The 20,059-nt window shown below is 39.4% G+C and overlaps 2 protein-coding genes across 2 annotated transcripts in view; both read right to left on the bottom strand.

The window, feature by feature from the left end:
• Positions 1 to 959: 959 nt before the first annotated feature.
• Positions 960 to 16,748, bottom strand: CAVIN4 (caveolae associated protein 4). Its single transcript, XM_026843025.1, has 2 exons — positions 15,994 to 16,748; positions 960 to 3,050 (listed from the first exon to the last, which is right to left on the bottom strand). The coding sequence occupies exons 1-2, from the start codon at positions 16,402 to 16,404 to the stop codon at positions 2,397 to 2,399; spliced, it is 1,065 nt and encodes a 354-aa protein (XP_026698826.1). The 5' UTR covers positions 16,405 to 16,748; the 3' UTR covers positions 960 to 2,396.
• Positions 16,749 to 16,921: 173 nt separating this feature from the next.
• Positions 16,922 to 20,059, bottom strand: part of TMEFF1 (transmembrane protein with EGF like and two follistatin like domains 1) — an 85,426-nt gene continuing 82,288 nt past the window's right edge. Inside the window, exons 11-12 of the mRNA XM_026841408.1 lie at positions 19,851 to 20,009; positions 16,922 to 18,142 (exon numbers count right to left, since the gene is read on the bottom strand). Coding sequence (XP_026697209.1) covers positions 18,058 to 18,142; positions 19,851 to 20,009 — 244 coding nt within the window. The 3' untranslated portion in view covers positions 16,922 to 18,057. The remainder of the gene's footprint in view (positions 18,143 to 19,850; positions 20,010 to 20,059) is intronic.

The raw sequence follows: 20,059 nt of genomic DNA, 5'->3' as shown, positions 1-20,059 counted from the left end.
AGGACTTCAAGCAGGAAAAGGCTGTGCTGTTGTATGGAAATTGAAGTTGTAACCCACAGCGTTCTCCCCATCCTCTACTTGTATGAGATGTGGAGTAAATTAACTTTGATTTCTTGGTACATGTAAAATTCAAGTCAGTAACATCAGTAATAACTTAAAATGAAGAGTGTGTGTTGAAATACTTTGCACACCTAAAGAACTCACTACTTGCTATGAAAACAAATCATCGTCTGAACAGTTGAAGTTAGAAATAAACTAAAAATACATATCTGATAGAGGTGTGGTGCTACATGATAACCTCCATGGAAACTGTATCGCTTCCTTTCTTTGTCAAGTAAAATGAGAAAATTAAATGCAATATAAAGAAAATCTATAGGCAATTATGGTCTAGCACTTAGTGTTCTGCAAAGAAATAGCTTCTTTGAACTTTGACATTTTCATTTCAATAACTAAACCCCTGTTTGTTAGTTTAGGAAAATGTAAAATCTTGCAGAACAGAATGCAGGTCATATTACAGAAGAACCTGACAAATCACCGTGTTTCACTGAAGATAGCTAGAGTTTTACACAGAACTGGAAGAAGAACATACAGTTGCCTGGTTCCAGGAAAGTCTTCCTATAACTAGTAAAAATCCAACCAAGCAAACCCTCTGTTCTGTACTATAAGCAAACCTTTTTTTTTTTTTCTTTTTGCATGTAATTACAGTACAGCAGAGATGTACAATTTATTGTTGAAAGAAATGTCTTCCCCTCCCTGTCTCCCTCTGTTGCCCTATCCTGCCCTTCCATTCAGTGGAGTTGCTGCTTTCAATCTGACAACATTAATTTGATTTGAAATGTCATTGACATAGTATAACATTGACCTTTCCCAAGCAGTGTTCCCTAGTTACTATTGCTAAAGATATTTCACTTCAAATGTGATGTACACCAGACTAAATGAAAGAACTGGCAGGCAGAATATTTGAAATCAAAGTCATTATATTTAAATTATAGATTAACAATTAGCTGGGAGTCCTCAAACAATGTATATAGATAACCAAGTTATGCTCTGCTGTTAGAACGAATCTGAGATATTAAATACAATCATACAGCTTTTGACAATATTGTACAAGTTTCACACAGATATTAATGGCTAACATTGCTTTAGGTAAGTGCTTTGAAGGCAACTCTGATTAAGAATGAAGAGAGCAATACAGTCCTGCACCCCGTGTCAGCATAGCGGCCGTGTTTACAAACATAGCTGATGTCAGGGCACTGGCTCCTGTAACAGCATTCCATACTCCAAAGGGTGTCTGTCTCATAATCCCTGAGGCTGTGGCTGGTCGATAACGATGATGATAGGAAACAAAGAATTGGGTTATGGATTGGCCTGTACTTCAGCAGCTTTGCAGAATAGATTCTAATCGCAGTGAAGCTCAGGAAAAGCACAGAGAATGGAAAAGAAAACAATTCCCTTGTCTGGTCAGTTATGTTCATGAGCCCTATGATCCTCTGGATAGAGTAACAATTCTTTAAAGGATCTTGATGAAACTTCAGTTACAATTTTCTAATATTTTTCTCTATTTATCCAGAACCTATGCATTAATTTTATTCCTCTTTTACTGCTTCATACCCTTGCCTTTTTCACAATTGTCTTTCCATAACATGAATACAACACCTCATTCTCTTCTCCTCCTGCTATTCCATATTTAATGTGTCATCTGCTTTTTTATTCTTACTCCATAAGTGCAGAAAATGTATTGTCTACATACATTAAACCTTCCTCTTCCAGAACTCTGGAAATAATCTTTGGTCATTTCAGGACCTCCTTTTTTTCCACTGAGAGCACAATTTACTCAAAACCCTATTATTCCTGCCACATTTTGTTACACCCTGGCTAAAGCAGGAATTTCCTCCTTCTGCTGTTTCAGTGAGGGCCCTTGAATGAAAAGATTTGTATTGCTGAATGGACATTTTTCATAGTTCCTTCTCTTCCTAATATGAAGTAATAGCTTTGTTATTGTTTTCTGATTAGAAGAGTTGGCATAAGATAATGGAAAATGTTTCTATACTGTTGTACATACAACTAAAGAGAGTGATTAGGCTGTAAAGTGACTGCTAAATCAGTCTTTGAAAATACAGCAGGTTTCCACCTCCCTTTGACATGTGAGTTCCATTGGGGTTAGTGATAGCTATTGTCACACCGCAAGACAGAGGGGGAGCCCCGTCATTCAGTTTGCATGGCTTGGCTTTTGTCAGGAAGACAACACTACAGACACCCGTGTAAATGATAGAACACCACCAACACATGTTTTGTGATATAACACAAACTCACACATTATTCTAAAGCTGAGTAAATATCTACTGTGCTATCTCTTATTCAGTAAGGATAGTATGGTGTGTTTGCTAATTGATTCCTTATACCGATTGCTTTAAGTCTAGCAAAGGGACATCGTCACCTCCTCCTTCTTTTCCTTCCTGCTTAAGAATGGCTTCTGGGATTGTAACTGCTTTTTCAGTTGCCTGGGAAGCACCTTTTGTTGCGCTATTCTTGTCTTTCTTTACCTTAGTGATCACTTCTGTGTAAGAGATTTCTTCAGTGAAGGGCTCTGCTGCTGCGAGCTCAGAGGTGATGTGCATGCCGGCTTCCTGGATCCCTTCCTGACCTTCAGCTCCTGTTCGTTCTTTATTTTTTTTATGGATCTTGAAAGTCTCCTTCGTTGGGGCAGCTTGTGAAATGGTCTTCTTGATCCTTATCCCAGACTGCTTCAGTCTTTCTCCTGACTGCCTGATCCTCTCTCTCCTCTCAGGGGTCACTATTCTAGTTCGAAGCCTGTTCACCTTTTTGCCAAAATTTTGTCTTGTCTTTTGGATATTTTCCCTTGTAAATGCCTTTTTGATATCATCTATGCGCCTCATGCCTGATTTTTTGAACTGAGTTGCTTTGCTTTCTTCGATATAATATTCTTCATCAGAAGACAGATCATCAGGTGAGAAGAAATCATCCTCTAGAGTTTCACCTGCTGTCCTCTCTTTGATAACAGAGAGAGATGAAGGACACTCGGTTTCCTCCTGTGAATGAAAGCAGAGAATCATCTTCCAGCAAGTGTTTTTTAAAAGCATGGTGATTCAAGCATTTTGTTTGTTGCCTTGTAGTTAGTTCATGCTAACTGAAATATATTTTAACAAAGTAACATAGGCTTGTACCATTGTATGTCATCTATACAGAATACAAACAGCAGAAGAAACCTTTGCCAAGTTCTGTAAAGTCATTACACCTGATTAAAGATTTCTTTTCAGTGTGGTTCTACCTGAAGGTAATGAATGCCATGGTCCTATGTATGCTGATCTCTAATGGTTTTCAGAGTACACTTATCTAGTTAATTTTTTTTTTTTTTTTAAGCTTTTCTGCTTCTCTGAAATTGGACCTAGATCCCTTATTCCTCACCAATAAAAGTAGACAGCCTGTAAATGATGTCTACAAGAGGCTTTTGTGCTTGTGTCAGCTGTACACTTTCCAAATCAGTGCCCGAATGATACCCATAGCTTCAGTCCTTACTGTCACCAAGACAATTGCACATTTTTGACTAACTGGAACTTAACAAATATTTCTGTTGCAGCACAGAAGGGGATGAACCCCAACATACTCACTTACATGTGCTGGCTCCATAAGTGGAAAAAGTCAGTAAAGGAATGAGATGTTATTCAGTAAATCCAGTTCCATACAATTCACTCAGTACCTGCAGCATTGCTGAGGTGAACTTGACTTGTTCCATCTGGAAACATATGAATGACTCTGAGCAAGCACCTCTGTCTCCTGTGGTGAGTTTGATGGCCTGTATGAGCGCGCAGTATTGCATATTTATATTTTACATATGATATGTATTAGCTTCATGCTTGGAAGTGGTGACTATCCTAGATATCTTAGCACTAGGAATTTATACAGCCTCTCCAAGGACAGACTGCTAGAGGCTCGAAACTCAAAGGCACAGAAGATTTCCGAAAGCTGTCCACAGTAAAGTGCTATTTGACATAGTAGTACTGAGGGATATGGTGTAGTTGGGAACTGTCAGTGTTAGGTTAATGGTTGGACTGGATGATCTTCAAGGTCTTTTCCAACCTAGATGATTCTGTGATTCTGTAAACAAATAATTTACCAAGAATCACTTAGTGGTTAAGGACATGCAAAAAAAGGAAAAAAAAGCTTGCAGTAGTGGAAGGATTTATCAGAACAGGGAGAATCTCCTAAGAGAGCTGATCACCTGATCTGAAGACCGCTGTCTGCATGGACATTACAAATTTGTGGCTTGGTGTCAGTGAGTCACTTGTATCTACAAGTACTAGTGTATGCAGAGTAGAAAACTCATAACTTGTGGGAGGTGTCTGAGATGGACAGTGCCAGCCCATTTTTTCCTACTAGCTATTTATGTGCATGTGGTCTTCTCCCAGGAGGAGCAACCCTTTAGGGTGCGGACAGGTACAACAGCTATATAAAACTCCTCCAAGCTATTTCCCATTAGTACTAACTACTTCAGCTGATTCCTGAAGCATGATAGTGTCTGGGCTCTACCCTTAGTATTATTATCTTCATGCAGACAATAGCGAGATATTAGAAGTTGTGAACCCGTGAAGAATGGGTCCAATTTACTGAATATTATGCTGTGAACTGGTTTCCGGCCAAAAAGACGTCTATCATTTTTCACAGTGACTCATTAGTAGCAAGTCATGTTTAATGTTATTTTACAGAGTACTAGCAATACATAAAATAAATTACATTAAGCTATTTGGCAGATAAAACCCACTTAAGAGTCTGTCATCGTGCCTTGGCTTCATTTAAAAACCCTGTAGTAAAATAGTTGTTAATGCTTAGAAAAAATAGGGATGAGCTATGTTGCATTGATTACAGCAGAATGTTATTCAACTCATCTGTCAAAATCAGCAGGAACAAAACTACAATGCTTTGCTAATAATCATCTTCATTAACATGTGCAAATTAACATTAATTATATAAAGACTTCTATATATAAACATAATCCCTTCTTTTCTGAAAATGAACTAAAACACAGCTGGATAATAATTCCTCAAAGTTTGTAAATTATAGCCTATTCCTTCAGCTGAAATGGTAACAAAAATGTTTCCAGAATGACTATTCTGAAATTTCAGTACGTAACAGAAATGAATACAATATGGTGAATAGGGTATGCTGTTCATATGAAGATTACTTTTTAAAAAGAGAGAAGACAGAGAGACTATTTTCTCTGCAATATTTAAGCTGTCTTCCTACAAAAGAAGAACGATTTTTTCTGTACTTTTTGTCAAATGTTTACCACATTTTTATTGTATTTAGCTTTAGAGTCTATTAGCTAAAGAAGAGAGCACTTTAACTGTCATACATGTGTTAGCATTAAGACTTATGAACAGTAACATGTGAGATGAAGGCCTTGTGGGTGAGACACAGAAACTAGAGCTGTAGATCATTAGGAAGATTTTTCATTCTGCTACAGACTCTGAGAACGATCTTTGCCAAATCTCAGATTTTTCTCCTTTTCCTTGGTTTCTGCATGCACCTTGCAGAATCAGATGTTGCAAGGTTAAAAATTAGTGTGAGTTTCTATCTCCTCTCAAGATTGCTGGATGGAAGGTGTTACCAAAGTGGAAAGCATTAGTGAAACTGGCTAGTGTGTTAGGGAGGTTTCATAATAAAAATACAGGGATTTAGGCTCAGTAGGAGAGCTTTCTTGCCAGGAAGGACTCTGATCTGCCACCCCCACCTCACGGGATGTAAGGGAGGATCTTTAAGCTAAATTTGTAAGTGCTCAAATAAAATGAGGACAGGAGATTATTTCACAGTAAAAGCTGGTACCAAACAGTCAGGTATTTTTAACACACGTTCTTGAGGAAAAAGGAATGCAATGATACGGCCTGTAGATTGGTTAATACAAAGGACATGTACTCTGCTTGCCCTGCCTACTGGCAAAAAACAATGACATGCACATACCAGAACCAGAAACCAAGAAACAAATCTGTGGAAGCTGATCGTTCCCATTCCCTTTCATCACTCTTCCTAGATGGAACACTTGGAGAGGGTGCACCCTGCAGGGGGTGGTCACACTGGTCCTGGTATGCTTGTTGGCCATAATCTCCTGACAAGTTAGTCCACCACTCAACACACTGGAAATACACCTGGACCTTTGAAAACAGAAATTTTGTTTCCTTCTCCAAGAAAAAGTCAGGAAATCAGTCATATAAGCAGTCTATTTGGAAGTTGTCTTGTTTTTGTACAAAAAGTGTAGCATATATGCTTACATTATGCAATTCCCATCTTCTCACCCTTACACAGCCTCTCCACTAACACCTAAACATTTGGGCATTTTCCACCAATTTGAGAATGGAGCTGAGCTCAGACACAAAGAAATAAGCTCTCTGCTGAGGACCTGGCTGTGTTGTGAGTCATCTTGTCTGTCCTCCCAGCTGATGTCTGTCCTGAGCAAACACACCATGGCTCAGGTACCTTGCTTGTAGACTTGGACTCGACGTTTTCAGCAGGTGATGGGGATGCTGAGAAGAAGGGGTGTGTCTTATGAATGGGGGTAGGAAGGCAGAGGGGAGAAGGGAGTCAGATTAGATAGTGTGTTGTTGAAAATGGAAATATTTTGGAAAAAAATAATGTGTGTGGAAGGAAATGAAGTCTGTAAGAAGAAAAACTTCAGGTTCTGTGGGAGCAGAGGAAGGACTGAAGGCATTGCTCGAATAATAAAGGAAAAGCCTGGAGACCTTTGCAGTTCAGCCAGGCAGGAAGAGAAATACAGAGACTACAAAGCTGTAAGGTTAGTTAGATCTACTGCTTAAGAAACAACATTAAGAAACAAAGGTATAACATCATAATAGAACGATTGTACAATTCAGGAGTGGCTGGTGATGCCCCTGGCACAGTAAGCTTGCTAAGAAAGCACTTTAAACCTGAACTTCGTCTTTTCCTAGTTTTTGAGTATTTAACTTCTCAAATACACCTATCCAAGGAAGTTTGAGTTTTTAAGACCCTGGCTGAATACAAAGTAAACACGAGTAAACCTCAGCTTTGGTGAAGGTGGCTAGCGTGGCATTGATTTGAATGGATAGCTCCGGGGACAGTGAATATTGAAACCCAGATGTTTCTAATACTGGCTTGCCAAGAAAGTCTGACTCCATCATTGCCATCCCATTTCACTTCAATGCACAATTACAAAATTTTCAGAGGGACATGGTCTGTGTCCTTCACACACTCCTTTCACTCTGCAAACTTTTCTGCTGCTGCCAAAATTCTGGCTGCCCTGACCCACGTGCAAGGGTGCTGGCCAGTTTGCAGGCACTGCCGGCATCTCCTGATCTGAAGGAAGGGATTACAGCAGTAGCAGTTTTCTCCCCATAGGATATAACAAGGCATTTATGAAGGAAGTCTAACAATGCACTTGCTCCTTATACTACGCAAAGCATAAGGTACTGACTCTTTTTCACCTCACAGAAATCTTAAAAGACAGTAGGTAAATAATCTTAAATGTGGCAATACCCCTAATTAATGTTATGAGACTCTTGAGGTGGCGATGCTCAGATGATTGAAAACTGCAGGGGAAAGGAGACTTCCTCAAAACGTGCCTACTTGATAACCCTGCCTGCACAGTCAGGCTCTTCTCATCTCTGGGCAGGGAAAGGAGGGAAATGGCAGATCAAATTGTTTAGTAATGTCTCAGGTATTTTGCTGCAGTGGTGTCCTGGCAAAGATCAAGTCGGCTCTAATAGCACCTTTCACTTACTGCCGAACTAAGGAGCAAATAAGCCAAGGGGGCTGCTGGAAGAGGAATGTCATGCCTTCAGCGTGGTCAGTGAGGTTTGGCAAAGAAAAAAGGTTATTAAAAAAAAATTCCCTCACAAACTTATTAGCTAAATCTCCACTCTTTATCTTTGTAAGCACAGCTGGGATCAATAATTAATAGCAGCAGTTGTAGTATTTTCATTAAGAAAAGTTATGTTGATAATTTAGAGTTCACAGGATTTGCTAGATGAAGCAGTGACATAGTGTCACTGAACAATACTTAAGCTTTAAGTACATTAACACTTTTAATGATAATCTCAGTAATAATTTTATTATAACACCATTTAAAAATAAAAAATAATGAGCCATGAGGGCATTTTAATAGATGTGGCCAGTTCATGAGCTTTACTCCCCTTCTCCTTTTATGTTTTTTGGCACACATGTTCTGGGTTTGTATTTCAAAGCCCAGACTGGGCTTCTAGAGTTGGCAAGGAGAAAAAAAGTTAATAAATTGTCTTACGTGTAAATATATGCTAGAAACACTATAAACCAGTTTTCTTTCTCTTTTCACACAGCTTCAGAGTGTAACTAACAAGCTTTAATAAAGGCAAATGTTAACAGCTCTCAACTATTATGTAAGTTCAATTAAAATTTTAGCAGAACAAAACTTTATACAAAAAACATTAGCAGAGAAAAACAGAATGACCAAATAAATAATTAGATTATATATATAGTATAAATAAATAATTAGATTATATATAATATATAATAAATAATATATATAATAAATAATATATATAATAAAAATAAATAATAATTAGATTATATAATATATATATAAAATATTATGTATGTGAAATTATATATTGTGTATAGATATGTAAAATCAGGACTCAAAGTGCTCCTGAAGAAACTGCTCACAGCATAAATAGGGAGGAAAGACAGATGAATCTCCATATCTTGGAGTCATTGTATTGCACAGGGAAAAGGTCATGGCAAATGATCTTTCAGCCTCGGGACGTGCGGCAGGAAAGGTGCAGATGATGATTAACATAAGCACAGATGGGACTGGTGATCACCTGACAATTCTGAAGCAAGAGCGTGAAGCAGCAAAATGGTCGAAGGCCACCCAGTGCCTGGTCTGGTGCTGCTGCCGTGTCTATGACAACTGGTGATGCAAATGACTGGCAGCGTATGGGCAGGAAACTGCATCGCCACAATGTTTAAAAAAAAATCATAGAAATTTGCATGTTAAATGAATGATTTGTTATTCAAACTGGCAGCTGAGGTAAATCGCTAAAACATCTCCTTGAAATTGCTCTCTAAATCAATACGAAACCGCTGATGAATTACCAATTACAAATCATTCAGTACTTTTACTCATATTCTAACAGATAAGAGTGAAGTCTTATAAATCTCAAGCAATCTCTTCGTTTTTTTCTGCAAATATTCCCTTTCAAAATCTCTGCCATTGGGCCGGAAAGCTGGTCAGATGAAAGAGAAATAGGATTATTTTTAAAAGAGACCTAAGGGATTTTATCAAGTAAAGTAGATAGAAAACAAACACTTTAGCACGTAACATTTTGTGGCCAAGTGCTGTTGCTTGTATTTAGAATTATTTTAATGTAATGAAAAGGCAACCAGGCCAGAATGGTCAACCCCCCTCATTTCTCTTTTGTGAAGCCTAATACACAACCCTTTTCTTTAAATTCTGACAGAAATTCATTAATTCAACCAGGAGCATCCAATGGCTATAAAGAAACCCAGCTCATTCTCTCATTATCTGACTGCAGCAAGCTACAGACAATGAGCAAGCGGTCCCAGTTAAACCACATCACTCAGAGAAGCCCTTGGCTCCAGGCCACCACATGCTGTATAAAAAGGACTACTGAAGCTCCAGGGGAAAATTAAAGCTTCACCCTCTCTTTCATTTGCTACTGTATTATGGAGCTAGCCTAGGGAATAGCTCTGCACATCAGTCCATAGTTTTGCAATCAAACTGGTGAAATTTCTCACTTCCAATTTACCTGTAGATACCAACCCTTTGTCACGGGAGGACAAAGAGCGATCACAAGGTGTGGTAAGACAAAAAAATATGTTTGGTAACGTTTTGATTCATTCATTCATCACAAGATGACTGCTCTTGCAAGCTAGCTAAAACAGGGGAGTGCTCTCAAGTGAAACCCAGCCAGCCATCAGCAGCTACTGAACTCATCTTGTCCAAGCAACCATGTCTCCATACGAACTCACTTCTGGGCACCCTTTCAACTAAGTGGAGAGAACAGGTACTTATAAAGAAGAAACTGTGTCCAGAAGTAGATGTCTACAATAGGTTGAGTGAATGAGGCTCGATACATTTCTCTCTGCTCGCTTGAAGGGAGTATACAGGCCAAAAGTACAAATGTCTGCGTAACTGATGTCTAGTATTACTTCACATATTCCTCACATCTGTGCCTGCACTGTTTTGTCCAACTTTATTCCCGTGCTAAAGGAATAATTGCAAGGTTCAGCTATCTTCAGTAGAATATAAATCCCAACTGCATGTCCCCAGACAAGTCCATTCCTGAATCTGGGCCCTGGGCATGAAGGGTATTGCTGAAGATACGTGTGTGCCCACAGCAGCCTGCCACAACTCCTGTCAATAAATCATTCCAGGCAGCCTCTAGGGTGGTGCTAGAGGCATGACAAAGAAGGCTCATGGTGTAGCTATGCTTTTCTGCTGGCTTGCAGGCCAACAACTGCAAAGTCCTGAACAACCGCATCCAGTGTAAATATAAATTAAGATCAATTGTTTCCACCACTCAATGTTAATAAGTGGAGAAAATCAATGACAGCCCTGAGATGATGACAGCCTGTCCCTTGTGAGGATCATCACAAAGGAACAGGTCTGGGGACTCCAGTTACAGAGGATCAAATGGTGTAGAGTCAAGTTTATACTCTGCTGTGAATGCAATCCCATGAAATATGCAACAATATTTCATTTTAGGAACACAGAAATGGCCCAACAGCTGCTTTTCAATATTTTTAAAATTTCCCTTTCCCTTCTTGTGAACATGTCACTAGAAATACAGTTTTTCTTTAGCAGGTTGAAAGTGGTTGGTTTTTTTTCTAAAACTCACGGATAATTTCTGATCTTCTTGGCTGCCTGCGGTACTTGAGTGCTGGCTCTGCCACGCCGCCAGTGGCTGGCTGCACAGCACGAGGCCAGCTCCGTGCTTTGAACTGAAGGACCAGGCTTGACACTTCAAACAAAGGACCCTTGCTACACTCTGACACAACTGTTGGGTTACTTTTATTCACAGTAATCTTCACGAAGGCAATTACCTGTCCCAGCTGTAAAAATATTTATAAGGTTTATGCCACAAGACTCCAACAAAGCCCATGTGCCACTGGGCTGCTGAGGCCCCTGTGTCTGAGGCCAGTGCTCTGCTGTCACAGGTAGTCAACCTATGCCTTTTTTTTTTTTTTTTTCATTATGCTTTCAGACTCTACTTTAGCAGCAATTTAGGTTTTCTTCTCTCCCTATGTGTTCTAGCAGAAGGCTCTGTCCGGACCCTCATGTCTCTAGGACTAAGAATCCATTTCTGGTTTCTGACCTGAGATGACTCATGGACAGTTTACACCTACTTCATAATTTTGCTGATGGTCTTTACCGGACTCCTCATCTGTGCCCCACTCTATGTATAAATGACAGCCACAACCTCTCTTAGCTTCTTTTCTTGCTGGAAACCAAGCTAGGACCTCATGGTCTCCTGTCACATACCAGGGATTCCCATTCCTCTGATCAGCCTGGTAGCTGTTTTCCGAACCTCTTCAGTTTGAACACAACTTACTTCAACAGGAGTGATCAGAGCTGTCTGTGGTAGTCCAGGTGGGCTCTGGGTTTTGGGCAAGGGCACTGGGTGTCTCTATCACTTCTGGAAATATCATGCCTGAAGCCTTTCATGCCTGCATTGAACATTTTAAAGAACCACAACATCAAGTGGGCTCTCAGTCATCTTGTGAGCAATTAACATGCTATTTTCTGTCCTTTCCAAACCATGGGGCCTCAGAAGACAAACTAATAATAAGGGCTTCTGCTAAAAGTACAGGAATTAATACTGTGTACACTTAAATTAGCATTACTCCAGCTCTAAAGAGAATTTGGTTTCTTGTCTATACTTCTTTCTCTTGACTGACAGCTCCTCATTTTGAGAATATTTTATTAGTACTCAAGCCTTTTCTGTGCCAAGATCTTTAATGAAAATATTACACAGTTGACAAAGAAGGTCTTAGAAGCAAACACTTTTAGAAACACATTACAAGCCTTACTTCCCATTTCAACACAATCCACTATCATCTGTTGTTTTTCCAGATTATCCATTATAAGGCAAGATACCAGGTACACAGAAATGAGAAATGATAAGACCTCTCATGTTTCTGTGAAATAGAAATATTATCAAATATGAGTTACCTAGTACAATCTGCTCTTGGTGAGCTATTTAATTCCATGGTACTAATGATTCTGTTCTGCAAAGCCCTTTTGAGTCTGCCATTCTTATGCCATCAGATGAATGGCAATGGTTCAGATCATTCTCTTTGTCTTCATTTAAATAGAAGTGTTATATTTGCTGTCTTTCATGTCACGGTTACTCTCAGGTTTTTCTCAGAATAGTTGTATTAAAACTGCATGTTGATAGACAGTAAGTTCGTGCACCAGGTCTTTCAGAGTCTGTGTTTGCAACCTCATCTCATGACACCCTGACTTTTACAGCCACTTCAGATGGAAGTGCTTCCACTTCAGATTTTCAGATTATTGTCTCCATCTTGGTCTCACCCTTTTTACAGTCCAAGTCATTATGCTGCAGAGGGATGGTGGCCAGAAAAAGCCACTTATATTTTAATTTATTTATGCATAATATGAGTGGCATATGGAAGGTTGCTCCTGCTAGCCTCTCCTTGTATGCGCTGTGGAGCAATCACAGGGCAAACAAATTGGTTGTAACATGGCTGTGTAGGCTAGTTAAGCCATGACCTTGGTTTCTGACATGTCCACCATGACTATCCACTAATTTTAAACGTCAGACAGCAGGGAGTGAAACAAATGCATGCATCCCTTCACAGGAAGTTGTTATTCGTTTATGGTGCTTATGTAAAGTAACAATAGAGAAAAGACCAGTAACTATAACATGGACTTTCTGGTCCTTGTATTCTCACATTCCAAGAGGAACTTGCAGAACATGCAGAAAAGCAAACGAAACAAGTTCTTTCAGGATGGGAAAAAAAAGAAATGCCCATTAATTTCTGAACAATTTAGCCAGAATGAGTTTAATTGTTGGATGCTCTTTGACTGCAGAGAATTGATAGGTCTCACAGCTGGTTATTCAGACTAACTTGAACAGAAGTGAACAGTGACCTGCACAACCTATAATGTACTTTGCATTCCCTACTATACCCTTTAGGGCACATAGTACTCCACTACACCTCACTAGACACCCTGAAGTAACCTAGCATTTTTAATCATGCAACCAGCCTGGGGAGGAGAGCTGCCTGCTACCAAATCTCTTCCTCAACCACATGGCCTTTTAAAAATGAATGCTCTCAATTTCCCTAATCATTATGTTCATGGATGATCATTTTGTCTCCTTTCAATGCGAGGATATTGCCAACCCTTTTCATCATGGCTGAGGTCTCTTGGGACAATCTCCTCCAGCCAATGATCCTTTTCAACCTGCCTGCTCCTTCTATCAATGATAAGATCAAAGCTATCCACTTGAAAGAAAATCTTTAGGATTTAATTGATGTTTCCCTTTTCCTCATATGACAATGTTCTGGCAAAAGTTAAAACTAAAACTCATGTGCACTCACTCACATAGACATTCAGCGCTGGCTACACACAGAGGTCATTGGTCCATCACAATGTCCCTAATGGTTCATCAGAAAAAGGAATCACACTACAGATGAGCTGTCACTCACAACCACAAAGTAAACCACTTGGTTATACTCATTGTAAAATGCAGTGAAGGGAGTACGCTGATTCTGTAGCTAGTAACAGACTCCCACTCATAGCCAAGCATCAGTCATTCAGGTCTTGGCACTCCAGCAGTACGCCTATACTGGTGTAAATCAACAATGTGAAAATCACTGCACTTGTGTGAAAGAGACTTTCACAAGTGTACCTCTGCCTTACAGCTTCAGCACACTCTTGGCTACCTCGCATGTTCCACTTTTTGTAGAGCAATGCAGTTCTCCTCCAGAAAGTGTTACATGCCAGATCCTAGAAGATCAGCATATCTGCTTCTCTTCCATGCATGAGGGAAAAGGTTCTTCAATCTGGCCTACAAAAGGGATGGAAGTTAAAGATTAAGTCATTCGTATTCTCACTGGCAGTTCCCAACTACAATAGGAAGACAGAAAAATAGCCATAAAAAATGCTGTTTCCCTTCCTGAAAAGTACCACCTAAGAATTAAACATATGAACAGGGTGCAGGTCATTCTTGTCTAGCAAAATGAGCAGGAAGTTCAGAAACTCCTATTGAAGGTGTTTCTTAGAGAAAGTATGCTTTGTGAGAGACACCTTTGTATGAAATACCTGAAAATAGCAACAGCTGTTCTTTATAACCGTGTGTAAATCAATTTGCACCATATTTTACTGCATTTTTAAATAAGCAACAACTCATGTCTTGAAAGGAGAAAAATTTGCATTATGTAATGAATAGTGTTTTAAGAACAAATATTTTCAAAGTATTGATTCCACTGCAACCATTTATGGTAAAGGCCCATCAATGAAATGGCCATTAACAAGGAGAGTCAGAGCTATTTATTACTTTTAGCTGGGAAATGATCTGCAAGGAAAAAGTGAAAATGCCTGTTTTCTATTCCATCCTGATAGTGCAGCTTGCAATAATTGTAATAATAGGCCAAATTGTGCCCATGCTTTCTCCTGAATATCCTCAGTATGTCACTGTCAGAAAATGTGAGGAACAATTTGGCTGCATATTTTACTAACATAATATTAAAGAGGTAACATTTCCTACCTTCAGCTTTTACTCTCTTTTTTTTTTTTTTAAAATCTATTTTTTTCCCAGCAGTGGAAAATGAAGTAGTTAAGAAAGCTAGATCATGCAGAAGAATTTGTCAGCTGTACACAGTGGTGAATATACTCAGTCAAACACACGGCTCCATTCACTGCAAGTAATGTTATTTATGTACAAACAGATGCAAGACCAGGGTGTAAGGCTGGGCAATGTGGGCACACTGTGTTACTCATGAGGGCTGGTATTTTCAAGAACACCTAATGATGAATAGAGTAATTTGAAAGAAGCTATGGGCACTCGATGGTATGAAGGAGCCACTATGCTTCTGGCAAAAGATTAAACAGTTCTTATTGACTTGGGAAACTGGGAAGTTTCAGCAAATACAGGACCGAGTTATTAAAAAAATGGGTTTCACAGCAGTCACTAACAACTGACAGACCCCATAAACTTGTCTACGCTGTCTATTTACACGGATGTAGGCAAGACCATGCTGTTTCATGAAACTTCTCTTCAAACACAATTATTTAACAGAACAATGAACATCCTAGAACATCAGTGAACAAAAATATATGATTTGCTTGCCCAGTATGATTGGAAGAACAATGTTGAGTTCCAATTTCCAAAGTAGAGCATGCAGGGGACTATTTGCTGTCATGAAGGGTTTGTGGGTCTGAGCTTTAGTTTGTGTAGATACTGCTATAGACTGAGACAATGAAAAAAGCCCCAATTTGTCAGCAGTACAAAAGTCTGGGCAATGCTGCAAGTTAAACAAACTGTATGTTCTGAAATCAGTGTTAGAAGAAAGTCTGTGTTCCAGGGAGCCTGAAAACACTTTTGCTATTTGAACTTCTACTTAATACAGTGAAAAAAAAATAACAGGGATGAATGTCAGGCATGGTTTGTATGATAAGATTTACAGGGCCTGCCTCATATTACCTTTCAGAGAGGCAGCAAATAGTTCTTGCTGATCTGCAGTTAATCTTACACGACTGGCTCTGAAACCTACCAACACTAATAATAGACTGCGTGTGCTGCCGTCAGTAGGTTCGTGCTGAAAGGCACTGAGGAGCACAACTCAATGTTAAAGAAAGCATAAAATAACTCTCATGTTGGACAGACGACGTCATTTGGTTCATTAACCGATGCCTACCAGAGGCTACCAAGGAGGTAGCACAATGACAGCACTACAAGAAATTAGGCGTGTGGTTACCTGATAGATTACGACACGGAATTTGTTTTTCCTCAGCATCTCCTCTTGTTTGGCTTCCACCTTCCGCACGCTGGTGCTCTGCCTCTCCACACGTGCCCGCACCTCCTTCACAGTGGAGCTGACTTTGTGGGTTTTCTCCAGTAACTTGTTCACTGTGTAGCCTGTATTGCCGTGAGCCTGGGAAAGCTTTAAAATGTCAATCTGTATGGTCTTGATGGCGTTTTCCATCTCCCTGTGCCTCTCCTCTATTCTTTTCTGGCTCGCCTGCACGCTGTCCACAATGTTGGCCACTTTGTCCAGGACTGTCACAATTGTGTAAGCTGCATCTTGTTCTTCTTCCTCCTCGGTGACGCTGGAGAGACGATTTTGGTGGGTTTTGTCAGTCTCTGGTGTGATTTCATGGCGATCCATTTTGCCTGCCTTCGTCTGGGTCGGCGGGAGGCGAAGTTTCGGTGATCCTGCCAGAAGGATTCTGGCGCTGCTGCAGGGAGCCAGGGTGACAGCTGGCTCCAGCGATGCTCAAAGTAGGGCGTGAAACGCCACTCCTGGAGCATGGTCAAATACTTGTGACTACAAAATATCCACACATGATTGTTCAGATACTTTCAGCAACATGAAACCCCTAAAATTAGGAAGCAATGTCTGGAAAGGAACATATATTTAAAGGGTCACGCTTCTGTACTGATGAAGTTATTAGTGTTAATCCAGGAAAGTTAAGTAACTTACTAATTAAGCAGGAAAGCAAACTTGCATATTTTTAAAGATCTACTTTTGGTTTTGTGTTACCGGAGTGATTTCCTCTGAGGGAATTCAAAGAGCGGTCAGGAAAATTAATATGGTTGTTTTTTTCCAGCAAAACAACTTCAGGTCTTCAGCTTGCTGCAATTACCACATGGGGTAACAAATAAACACACTAAACCAGAGGCAATATAGTGAAAATGTTGTATTGTGACATGCTTTTCCAGTTCAAAATGTTGAAAGCATTTTTTTTTTTTATTGAGCAAATTATTAAATCCTACATGCAAAATTTTGAAAGCCTAAACTACATGTTAAAACAGCTGAACACATCCTATTCACACTTTATCTTGGGATCTTTCAAACGACAACTAACAGTCTATTAATATAACTATGACAAGCAGACTAATTTGGATGGACTTTAGCTCTTGAAAATACTCTATACAAGAGCACTAGTGATTCATTCACTTTTATTATTTTTTTATTTTAATCACAAACACTATACAATCTGTATTGTAGGTGTTAAAACATGTATTTTCTTTAAAAAAGTTTAAGAAGTATTAAAACAGCTTTAACAGTGATAAAGTAGGCTTTATTCCAATTATTTGTGTTCAATTATTCAACACCAATTTTTACAATACCTAAATCTACTAAGACCTACTCCTTTTGGACCTGTGCCATCTGCTCTACCAGGTAACTTCCCAAATTACGAAATTTATAATTTTCCTCTTTAAAAATAAATTGTTGGAATTATTTATGAAGATGGCAGTGCTTAGACCCAGCCCACACATTTTATAAATATGTTACAACTACACACAGCACACAGCTTCACAGTTCATGCGATAGGCAGTGTCTAAAAAATCAGTTACTAACTTCCAAAAACATTTAAATATCTACGGTATTTAAACACAGTGTTTTCTAGTTTCTCATAAGAAAAGTAAGCTGTAAACATTTTTACCTTTAGTTCATGCCTTGTTTGCTAGGTAATGTGGACTTTTTTGTTGGTTTGTTGGGGTTTTTTAATCTACAACCATTGGTGGAATAAATCTGTGTTCCCAAAAATATTACATTCCATGGATAAAGCACAAGTCTATTATATAACCATGTGATACAGATACAGAAAATGAACTACTGTATTCAAAAACAGAAAAGTAAAGATACTAAAACAGTCCATAGCTGTTAGAGCTGATGCTTTCAGAATACAGACCAACATTGTTACACTAAAAATGTTCAAAAATAAGGCCTCTGAAATAAATATTTCCATTCTTTAAAAAAAGATATAATAAAAATGTACATCACATGGTCAATGTAGGTATAAAAATCACTAAGTTAAACCATTCTGGATGATGTATCTGAAGTAAAATGGCCTAGGTTTTGCTTCTGCCGTCGTCCTCTATTGTTTTTGGGGCATTTTCTGTTAAAAAGAGAAAAAAACCCAGACAGGCTGATTTTATATATGACACATAAAATTAAGCCTAACAATAATACATTGACTTAATTTTCTGAACAATAGCAAGGAGTCTATGAACTGAGCTGACTGGGGGGACGCTCCTGCTGTTCAGTACTGGACTGTCACCTGAGGATGTCTGTGGGACCCCAGATCACACAGAAGGGAGTTCTGCTTGGACTTGAGACTGAAACCAGCAAGGTGTTAGATCCTTCAGCCTTGATCCAACAAAACACGTACCACAGTGAATAATTGCATTTGCTTTACTTTATATGTATTTCATACTTAAAATGCAGTGGATGGTAAGACTGGGCCAATCAGTCTTTTGAAATGCTGAACCTCCAGGTGCCCTGTTGCTCATGGCAGCCCCCTGAGACAGAGCCCACCCAGGACTCTCTGTGGGGTGACTAAGAGATCCTCTTCTTGCAGATGGACACACAACTAAGAAAGGATTGACAAAAGCTAGCAATTCTGGACAGGACAGGACTTGCTCAGCCTGTCAAACAGTAGACAGTGCATGATGGAGCAGTCCTGCTGGGACACAGCAAGACAGACTGTCCCTGAGAGGCTGTGAGCTGGGGAACAGTCATAGGGAGTCTGAAAGAGGAGGGCTGCTGAAACACAGCCTTCCACACCACTGATTTAGCCAGTAGGGTGTGGAGAAAAAAAAAGGGATGACATCAATTGCATGAGCCAAATAACTCTTTTACATGTGCAGGAGGTCTTAGATATGTGTACTTCCACCTGCCACGTTGAACCTTACAAGAGAGATAGGGAAGGGGGGGTCTATATTGTTCGTTCATAGGGGTGTCACTCTGCATCACTGAATTTGAGAAGCTATGCACTAAAACAGTAGCAGAAAGTTTTATGGCCCAATGTAACTGGAGCTGAAAAAGTGAAGGACAAGTTAAAGAGGAAAGGCAAGATGTGGCAAGTGTAGGACTTAAATGCTTCATGCACCTCTAAGGTAATTCAGTCATCCTTAATCTATCCCAGAGCCCTCAGGCCTCACTGGGTTCAAGTCCTTGATGAGCAAACTGAATCTCTTGTCATCAAAAAGAATCTATGGCTCTCATCTCTGTTTTCATACAGGGGAAGAGTCTGAGACAACCCAGAAACTTGAACTCTGTGCTTATGCATCTTTACATTCATAAAATAGGCTTCCATGGAGAGTGCCTAAAAATGGGACTAGCTGCACGTTAATTTTGAGAAAGCATGCATGGTGTGAGGGATACTTCTCTCCCTGTGTAACACCATTTACAGTGGAGCTGCAAGGAACAGCATCTCGTCAACCTCTCTGGTTTCACTGGGTGGAAGGAGGGGATCACAGCTTCTATAAGATAATCAGCAATGCCTGAATAACACTAGTAAAGGTCTAACACAGTAGCTGACTTTGTGGGTGTGTTTCAAGGCTGATCTGCTCTGCTGTGTATTTGGTCTGGGGATTCAGAGTGGTTACCGGTGATTTGTGAATTTGAACAAATGTGTGTTTTGCGACCAGAAAAAAAAAAAAAAGTGACAGGATGTTACATAATGCTTCCACTTCAATCATTAGATATTTTTCATGTGGGTATTTTAGGATATATGTGAAAGTACATAAAATTTGGGGAGTCAAATATCTAAATACAAAAATACATATGATGTGCATTTTTTCACTGTTTTTGTCTTTACCTACCTTGTTATGCACATGACAATTGCAACTATAATGGCAATCTGTACAGCTCCAATTATTGCTGCAATAAGGACATGCGTAAGCTTTTGTCTACTTGGGACAACATAAAGAATACTAAAGTCTGTCTTTTCACAGTGCTGTCCAGTATATCCTGATTCACACCTGAAAAAGAAAAGGCATATTTCATGGAATCTGTAATCTGACAACAGTCC

The sequence above is a fragment of the Athene cunicularia genome (genome assembly GCF_003259725.1).
Source record: "Athene cunicularia isolate RWA chromosome 2 unlocalized genomic scaffold, athCun1 chr2_part1, whole genome shotgun sequence".
In the NCBI taxonomy this organism is placed as follows: Eukaryota; Metazoa; Chordata; class Aves; order Strigiformes; family Strigidae; genus Athene; species Athene cunicularia.
This window is presented reverse-complemented; position numbering and strand designations above follow the sequence as displayed.